The 10402-nt window shown below is 36.9% G+C and overlaps 1 protein-coding gene across 1 annotated transcript; it reads right to left on the reverse strand.

The window, feature by feature from the left end:
* Nucleotides 1-9347: 9347 nt before the first annotated feature.
* LOC112065043 (heterogeneous nuclear ribonucleoprotein A1-like) lies at nt 9348-10053 on the reverse strand. The gene has a single exon (XM_024124416.3). The coding sequence runs from the start codon at nt 10051-10053 to the stop codon at nt 9379-9381; it is 675 nt and encodes a 224-aa protein (XP_023980184.1). The 3' UTR covers nt 9348-9378.
* Between the last annotated feature and the right edge of the window lie 349 nt (nt 10054-10402).

Below are 10402 nucleotides of genomic sequence, written 5' to 3' on the forward strand. Positions count from 1 at the left end.
TTCCTTCCTTCATTTCTTTCTTTCTTTCTTTCTTTCTTTCTTTCTTTCTTTCTTTCTTTTTTTCTTTCTTTCTTTTCTTTCTTTTCTGTTTCTTAACCTCACCAGTCTGCTTATTCTAAGGAACTGTAACTGGTGTCAGACCTTTTAAGTTTACTGAGACCAGATACCATTTATACAAACCTTTTAAAAATCTACAGTCCTCAGGTGAAGAAGTCTTACATGCTAAAAGGAAAGATATTTGAGCTTTGTAAAGTCAGTTTTGACACAGAATAAATGCTCAAGAAATATTTATTGATTGAATACAATTTAGAATCTTATTGATTTCTTGTATAACATTTGGAGCAACTATAGCTGCAGAAGTATCATCATAGACATTCAGTTTTCAAGTAAACAATTCCCTCTGTCTTTTTCCCTCTCCACTAACCCCTGCTCACCCCACTCCTCCATCTCAATTCTGTCTTTCTCTCTTAATAAAAGATACATACTTAGGAAGAAGAAAAAAAAACCATGACCAAATGCAATTTGAGTCCTTTCCCACCCCTACTGTCAGTGTGGTATTTTGTTAAATGTTACAACTTTTCACTTTCAAAAAGGTTAACCAACACTGTTCAATCTACTTTCTACCAGGTAAACCTTGCCCACTCCCTAACCTTTTGGTCATTCCAATCATGTTATTTCTCCTGTAGTGCTAGAAGTAATGGAGTAGGCAGGAAGTGGAAGTAGAAGTTATATAGCTCTGTTTGCCAGTCTTTTGTTTGCTTGTCTCTAACTACCTTAAACTACTTCTTTATCATCTTTATAACAATAAGACAAAATGGTTCCCTCTAAATGGTCCCAGAGCCAGCCCGGATATCTGTAAACCTATTATTATGACCTTTCTCTCATCAGTAACTGTCCAGCAGTTTGTACCTGAAAAGCCTTATGGCCTACATGCCCACATAAGATATGGTGAAAATAACTTCAGAGATAGCTGTGGCAATTATCACAAATTAGGATATTACAGGTCACTCAAATGCTCTTGCTTAAGGTACTTCAAAATATTTGAATAGTGCAGTGTTAAGCATATTTTTAGAGTAATCTTTTAATTTTATTTTAAATAAGTATCTACTCATGTGTTCTTGATCTCAGCTTGGTATCTGTTATAAAGGTGTCTTCAGTGAAGGTCCAAGTAAGAGGTTTTATGTATGTTTGGCAGAATGTGTGAAATAGCCATTCAAAAAAATAAATAAAAGATGGATAAGAAGAAAAGAAGTGAAAGAAGAGAAGGAAGAGGTGGAGGAGGAAACACCAACATGAAAACATATATTTGTGTTCATTGTCTGATTATTTATCACAACCCGTTATTTGCCCAGGTATGGTGACAACGAGGAGCAGGCACCAGTGAGCAGTAAATACAGCAGTTACAAAAGAAATGATTTATTTTTTATCTTTATGTGCTTTGAGCATCTCTTCCCACATACCCTTTATTGCCATTGCATTCTCTCATAGTCAGAAATTCAATAATCATTATGCCTGGAGTAGTTTTATGAACTACTAAGTGGGCATTCAATTTATGATTGTGATTCACCATGTATTATGGATCATGGTGTTTTTCTTGGCTCACAACTCATTAGTCTGATCTGAGCCATAGCAACCTTATGGAAATACACAACTTTAGTAATGACAGCAAGTCTTTAAAGAATTGCTTTTGGTTTCATGATAACGAACACTTATGAGAATTCCCATATAGAGGTGAAAACACTTGAAAGCATTTGGTAGGAGAAGGTGAAAGGAATTTAGAGGCACAAGGGTGATTGGTAGGGATGTCTTCTAAGGTCCACTTCCTCTAGTGGAATTTGGGATTATTCTTTGGTTTAATACCATGTACTCTGTCACCATCCACCATTCCCCAATGCTCTTTGCAAGCTACTTTTAATTTGTGTCTGTCGATTACGATTATTTACCCCCAGGTAGCAAAAGGTAAAAGAAGCCAGAAAAGACTCTTTGAGCCTCTGAACCTTTATCCACCAGTAGCTGCTAAAGTAGGCCATGTACCCGGGGATATGCAAATGATCAAGTAGTGGCCCTTCAAATTTTAGTTACTTAATTATTTGTTGCTGTTTTTAAATTGAAGTATAGTTGATTTACAATATCTTGTTAGTTTCAAGTGTACAGCACAGAGATTTTGTTATAACTTTTTGTTATATTAGTTAATATTTTAGTTATTTTAACTTTCAGTAATAACTCTATACTTTATATCTATTTTTGTGTATATTTTCTTTTGCATGTAATATATTACCAATGAATTATAAGTATTTGATTTGTCTTCAAGCTGTCAATCAATAGACAAAAAGATTTTGAGACTTCAGGGCAAGGCAACACAATGTGATGGAAAGTGAATAGGTAATAATGATGATGAGATTCAGGAGATAATAAGTTTGTTATGTACAAAATAAACAATCATTGTTCTCTTGAAATCCAAGAGTAACTTACATTGTATATATACTCATGAAAAGAGGGAAAAAGAGGCAGCTGACAGGGATAATCTTTCTTGTTCTGATTTGGGCTAGCTTTGTACTGGTTTTTCTGCTTTCTTCATAGAGATTGGAATCGCAGGGAGTACATACTCTTTACAAGTTAAAAAACAATCTTCAGCAATTACGTTTGGCTAAGGTGGGTGCCAAAATGTAATTTTGTTTTACATTTCTATAAATGTAATTTTTCACGGACTCTCAGAGATTTTTGAATATGTAGAAAGTGCTTTACTTAAAACTTTCCAATCTAAAAGCATTCAGAAACAGGAACCACACCAGGCTTCATATGTGAGGATTTCAACTTCAATGGCATTAATGGCCCTGTGAAAGCAGGACACTTTATCTTAGTCTGTTATTCCCAATGTTTGTGCATAGCTTTGAGATGTTTTGTCAGAATTATTTACCCTGTCAGGTCCAACTAAATGTAAGAGCAATGGGATTGTAGAAAGTACTCATAAGATGAGGTAAAAAGTATCGAAAATAAAGTAGAGGTCGTCAAATAATCGGAAGTGGGCAGAAAGTGGTGATCATTGCATGTGAACATGGATGAATCTTTGTCTAAATGAATCATTCTGAAGGATAAAGAGTGAATCACTTAAAGAACAGTACCTGTGTAAGTTACAATAATTAGAGAGAAATAAGTGTGTGTGTGTGTGTGTGTGTGTGTGTGTGTGTGGAATTTTTGAGGAGGTGCCTAGGTAGTAGGTTTCAAACCATTCCAAACAATAAGCAGTTGTTAAGTATGTATCCCAATACATTTGTATTTATTTATTTTACATAACATACAAATACAACTATCATTAGCTAAGGTCTCAGAGAAAAATACACTTAAGACAAGATTATTTATTAATAACAATGAATGCAAATTCAGATTTCAAAAATCCTTCTTGATGATAATTTCATTTTCTGGAGAAGGAAAATGTCTTGTTAGATCTGATAAGATCATCATTAATTTTTTCTTTGTAATGTGGTCAACAAAGAACTTATACTAGTAGTAGGAGAATTATTTCTCTGCCATTTCCTTGTTGTTTACATGTACTTACATAATTAATATTCTTTTTGATCCACAGCTTATTTACAGAAAAACTTTAAAAACCACATGTCCATTTTGAGAACGTTAACTTAAACAGAATATATAGTCTAGAAATGCAGTGAACTGGGTATACACTGTAGCAAATTGTAGTGTGCCAGACAGGAAGAAAGAGAGAGGGTACCACTGCTAATTTCTCCATACTGTGGACTGTTCCCTCTTCCTTTAGGACATCCAGATCAAGTACAGATGTAAGTGTCAAATTTTATATTAAATACTAGTAAATATTAATTCCTTTTGATTTTTAAGATAAAAATATTTGTTAATAAAAGTTCTAATAATTTCTTCCTGTATCTCAATGGATAACCTTCTGCACTCTAAGAGGTATGCACATCTCATTTGGAGACCCTAGACTTAGAAGATCAACATCAATGTCACACATCTATCAACTTGATATTAACTCTAAAAAGGGCTAAGTTTGTTCAAGAAATTAAAGGCCATGATGGTGATAAAGCCTTTGGTAAGCCTTTATTCCAGAGGTTCAAAGCTTGTTTTAATTTGTGTAACATCAAAGTGTTTAGATACGGAATTATAAAGCTACTATGGGATTTTTTTATAACAGAAACTGGGAGAGATGACACCTGCCTTAATATATTTTGATATATTTAGATCTAAAAATATTTCAGATAGCAAGAATCAAGGAAGAAAAATATACGACAGATTTTAAAGTGTTGAAGGACAGATTTAATCTCCTACTTGAAGGAAATTCGTTATAACTTCCACATCTAGTAATATTGCCAGCTAGAGATCCTGGCTGACTCTCCTGTTAAACTGAATAAATGCTGTACAAAATATATTAAAAATATTTTTAAAGGTGCTGATGAGCTAGTAAGACGATAAAGATTCCGGAGAAGTCAAACACTAAGTGAAAGTAAAACTCAGAGGGGCAAGCTGAACACCCTGAAGCTATTTGAATCTCAGTGACTTTGAGTTTTAATTTTCATACTGTGGACAGGGGGCAAAACATAGGACCTAGTCAAAGAGGGGAATTTAATTAGGAGACCTCTGACATAAAGCTAAAACCTCAAAGGGTTATAGCTTCAGATTAAGAGTAAAAATATAAAAACCTGAATTCCCTGGAAGAAGTAAGGAAAATGACCTCTTTCAAGTCTTGGTGATGTGAAGAGGAGAAAAAAAGATCTCCTGAGTATCCTCAGCTACTAGTGAGTCCTTGCCTAGGTTTGGAGTCCAAAAATGTACTATCTGGGTGGGCTGAAAAGTCTTAAAGCCAATAATTTGGTGTAAAGAGGTATGAGGTAAGCCATGCCCATGTGTCTAGGACATACAAATGTTTGGAAAACCCACCTAAACTCAGATCCAAATAATTCCCATAGATTGAACTTCCCATAAACATGAGCTCATAGTAAAAAATCAAATACTACGTATGAAAATAAGATACCAAGAAGAAGAGCCAACAGAATCAGACCTGCAAAAGCTTCAGATTCAATTGGAAATGTCTGACCCAAATGTAAAATAAATATGTTTATGTATTTAAAGGAATAAAGGAAGAGAATATAGTTAGGAGTAAAGAGCAAGAAACTAAAACATTTCCAAACAGTGATTTTAAAAGAGCAAGATATAGTAATTGAAATTAGAAACTCAATGGATGGAATTAAGAGTAGATTACCCATAGCTGAAAAGTGAATAATGAATTGGAAGAAAGATCCAATGAAATCATGTAGGATGCAGCACAGAGAGCTGCAACAGTCATGAGAAGTTAAGAAACCTGTAGGTAGAGTTTCAGAAGAGAGGAGAGAGAGAATGTGTGGATGAGGCAATACATGAAAAATTGATGGCTGAAATTATGAGAAACATATTTCTTAGATATGAGAAGCCCAGAGAATCCTAAAAATAATAATTAAAAAGTAACTAATATCTAGACCAATCTTAGTGAAATTGCAGAAGAACAAAGACCAAAAAAAAGTATCTTAATGGTAGCTGGAGACAAGGAAGGGTTACTTATAAAGGCATGACAATTAGACTGTCAGCCAACTTCTCAGCAGCAACAGTGGAAGCCAGAAAACGGTGGGGTGATGCTTTCTATGTGTTGAGAAAAGTTGGAGTTATATTCCTTATGAAAATATTCTCCAGAAACAAGCATGAAAAAAGTTATTTTCAGACAAATATACATATTGAGTGAGTTTGCCATCTAAATGATACACCTCAGCCAGTAGGAAAGTGATCCCATGGGGGAAGTTTCAGATGCAATAAGGAGGAATTTTTTTTAAGTGGCAAATAGTAAATAAATTTAAGCAAACATTGACTGTATAAAACAATAACAACCAATTCATGAGGTTAAAAAGCAGAAGTAAAATATAGGACAAGAAGAGCATATAATTTGGAAAGTTGTTATTGGAGTTAAAGTTCTATGGTTTACACAGTTATAGTTTAAGAGAAGTATATAACTATATGGTTATAGAGCTTAAGAGAAGGATACAGTTATTAACTGTAGGCTTTGATAAAGTAAAAATGCATGTTTAAATTACTAGAATAATCACGGAAAGAATAGAAATAAAATATACATCTAAATTAGAAGAGGGAAAAATGGAAAGAGAAAAATGCTTAACCTAAAAAAATCAAGAAGGGAGAAACAAAAAGGAAAATAGAAAGACAAATAGAATGCACCAATACTATGGAAGAAATAAATCCAAATATATTAACAATATGAATGAAACATGTCAATTTAAAGATTGCTAGATTGGATTTTTTTAAAAACCCCAGCTGTATGATGTTTACGAGACCCTTAAAAAGCATAGGGATGTAGAACAGCTGGAAGGAAAGGGATTCAAAATGAAACTCCCTGCAAACTCCTTACCTAAAAGTAAGTAGACAAAATATAGCAAAATCCAGCCAAATGAACTTTAAGGCAATTTAAGATTGAGGACAACTTCATTATGCTAAAATGTTCAATTAACCAGGAAAATATAATACTTTTAAATTTGTCTATTTATAATACTATAGCCTCAAAATACATGAAGTAAAATTGATAAAACTGCAAAATAAATGCACCATCATAGTTGGAAAAACAATGCACTGTTCTACATAATAGATATGACAGACAAAAATTAGGTAAGGCTATAGAAGATTAAAACAGTGTAAATAACAAGCTGTTCCCAATGGATATGCTATACAGAACATGACACCCAACAAATGGGAAATGCATGGTCTTTTCAATCACCTACACTTATAATATCTAAGGAAACATCTTAGAGCGACTCTTGAAACAGGAGATATGTACAAGAATGCTTATAGTAGCATAATTTTTAATGGTAAACAACACAACAACAATAAAATAAACTCAACTGTACATCAAGAGAAGATATTGGACAATACATTGTGGAATATTCATATAGGAGAATATTATATAGCAATTAAAATAGATGGTCTGTAACATGAATTTCGAAACGTGATAAGCTAAAACCTAATGAGCCAAAAAAATGTAGTATGAATCCATTTAAGTATAAGATCTTGAAAAATTAAGTAATATATTATTGGGACTTCCCTGGTGGCTCAGTGGATAAGAATCCACCTGCCGATGCAGGGGACACGGGTTCAATTCCTGGTCCAGGAAGATCCCACATGCTGTGGAGCAACTAAGCCTGCGTGCCACAGCTACTGAGCTCGAGGGCCACAACTACTAAAACCCAAGTGCCTAGAGCCTGTGCTCTGCAACAAACAAGAGAAGCCACCACAAGGAGAAGCCTGTGCACCGCAACGAAGCGTAGCCCCCGCTTGCCACAGCTAGAGAAAGCGCACACGCGGCAATGAAGACCCAGTGCAGCCAAAAATAAATAAAATTAAATCTTAAAAAAATAATAATAATTTATTATTTAGGACTACAGAATATTAGGGAAAGGCTTAAAGACACACAGGAGTTATAAACGCATAATTCAGTAGGGTTTACTCCTGAGTGGGGAGGAGAGAAAGGTGTGCCTAGATTATGCTAGTGGGTACACAGACGCTCAGTCTACTGATACTCTTTTACTTCACACTCTATGCACATGTGTAATTGAGGCAACAAGTGCAATGGAGCCTGTAAGCTTCTACCAGCCTTGGTTAAGCTGGAGTTTTTAAAAAATGGATTTCACTCACAGGTCTTATGACCTGTTTGGAAATAGAGTTGCTTCCAAACTATGTTGAATTGAGCACCCTTTAAATATAGAATGACCATCAGGTTACTTCTTTGGCATCTCCACAGTCTCAAGATCTCCAGACTTCCTGAGAACTGATGCACTCTGGGGTCAAAAACCCCGAATAATTCAAGTCCCAGCTCTAAGACTAGTTAGTGTTATGTTGGTAGAAGGCACTTTTCATAAAGAAGATCTATTAAATCCTACAGTGATCCTATTCCGAGATAGCTCTATTAAGCCCATTTTACAGATGAGAAAACTGAGACAGGGAAACTGAGACTCTTGACTACTATCCATAGCTGTCAAAATGTAGAACTGAAACTCCTGCCAAGTTCTGTCTGACTCCAGCCACACTTTTCCCCCACATCACTCTATGCCCTCTTAGCCCCCTGAGCCTTTGCTCTTTCAGTTAATATCTTCCCTCTGTACCTCTTAGTAGCTTTCCAAATATAAAGGGTTTTATGAATGCAGTCCAGAGCAAGAAGTTGGGTGGAGAGGAAATTCACTGCTCCTGGTGGAGACGGGCAGCCGCACACACCCATCTGTTGTTTACTGAGGCTGAGAATGCTGAACGGTTCCCAGCAAGCAGTGTCTGCCTCCTGCATTTTGCCTCTTTGGAAGATGTTTCTTGTCCTGCCCCTCACCACCCACTCGCTTCTGTCTGCTTTCTCTTTTGCTGGCCCTTTTCCCATAGCAGTTAATGTTTGCCCTGCAAGTGCCAGAGCATTCATCCTTTCTTCCTTGAATGATGTGCCCATTTGCATATCATGCAAACAGCCCAGCTGCTGGAGTCCCAGTTTGAGTAAATAACGGTCACAGTGTTTATACTGATTCCTCCTGGGGCCTTCTGGAACCTGCTGCACAACTCCAAGGAGAAAATTGTTTAGTTGGTATCTCTGCTTAGATCTTCTGACATCATGAATGAACACTTGTGCTAAAAACGTACACATAACCCTCTCCATGTAAATATGTGCTTTAGAGTCTAATGGCTGAGGGAGGTTTGTAGATGGAGAGACATGCTCACTGTTATTTTTGTCTGGTCTAATTCCACTTATTAATCTTTAGGGTTTGAATATGCTTTCTAAGTACACATCCACTTAACAACAATTCAATGAATAACTCAAGAATTTAACATATTTCCATAAACATTTATTGTTTTCAAATGTAATCAATTACACCCTTATAAATCTAATATATCAGTTTTATAACATCTTAAGTAGAAAAATGGCAATGAATAAAGAACTGATCCATAAAGTTACACTGAAATGGACTATAAAGATTCTAACGCTGATTTATTTTTTCTTCATTTTCTCTATTCTTATTCATTTCATTGTTGTTTTTTTTTAAAAAAGACACATTTATTCAGCGTCATGATCAGACTATTACATTTAGCAACCAACAGCATGGGTGCAAAAAAAAATAAAATTTACGTTAAAACCCTTTGTTGGAATGCTTTACACTTTCCACAGAACAGAAACTAAAATAACCTGCCATACTATTAGTCACAAATACAGTCCTCGAGTTCTTTTGCCCATACACGAGTATTGTCTAAAACATGTCTTCTTTGTAGCAGCTAGGCCCTGCCACCACTGTGCTTGGCTGAGTTCACATATCCTCCACCACCGCGGCTGCCACCAAAGCCACCTCAACCACTGAAGTTTCCTCCACGACCATAGTTGTCATTCCCACCAAAACCACCTCCACGACCACCACCAAAGTTTCCAGAACCACTTCGACCTCTTTGGCTGGATGAGGCACTAGCCATCTCTTGCTTAGATAGGGCTTTCCTTACTTCACAGTTGTGGCCATTCACAGTGTGGTATTTCTGAATGACAATCTTGTCTACAGAGTCATGGTCATCAAAGGTTACGAAAGCAAAGCCTCTCTTTTTGCCACTGCCTCGATCAGTCATGATTTCAATCACTTCAATTTTCCCACACTGTTCAAAATAATCTCTTAGATGATGTTCTTCAGTGTCTTCTTTAATGCCACCAACAAAAATCTTTTTCACAGTTAAGTGGGCACCAGGTCTTTGAGAATCTTCTCTTGAGACGGCCCTCTCTGGTTCCACAACTCTTCCATCCACCTTGTGTGGCCTTGCATTCATGGCCGCATCCACCTCCTCCACAGTGGCATATGCGACAAACCCGAAGCCTCTGGAGTGTTTGGTGTTTGGATCCCTCATTACCACACAATCTGTGAGCGTTCCCCACTGCTCAAAATGGCTCCTCAGACTCCCATCTGTTGTTTCAAAGCTCAAACCTCCGATGAAGACCTTCCGCAGCTGTTCGGGCTCTTTGGGTGACTCTGACTTAGACATGACGTCAGTGGAGGGGGTTGGGGGGGAGACGTCAACGATGCTTACTCGGCGGCGTCCACGAGCAGAAAGCTTCATTGTTTTTTTAAAAATATTTTTTCCTGGGACTTCCTCGGTGGTGCAGTGGTTAAGAATCCACCTGCCAATGCAGGGGACACGGGTTCGAGCCCTGGTCTGGGAGGATCCCACATGCCGCAGAGCGACTGAGCCCGTGTGCCACAACTACTGAGCCTGTGCTCTAGAGCCCGCGAGCCACAACTACTGAGCCTGCGTGCCACAACTACTGAAGCCCGCGCTTCTAGAGCCCATGCTCTGCAACAAGAGAAGCCCATGCACCGCAACGAAGAGTAGC

Source organism: Physeter macrocephalus, chromosome 1, assembly GCF_002837175.3.
Source record: "Physeter macrocephalus isolate SW-GA chromosome 1, ASM283717v5, whole genome shotgun sequence".
Lineage (NCBI taxonomy): Eukaryota > Metazoa > Chordata > Mammalia > Artiodactyla > Physeteridae > Physeter > Physeter macrocephalus.

Bases quoted from the DNA above. Each gene is read 5' to 3' on its own strand.
- LOC112065043 (XM_024124416.3), bottom strand. From the start codon at position 10,053: ATGTCTAAGTCAGAGTCACCCAAAGAGCCCGAACAGCTGCGGAAGGTC.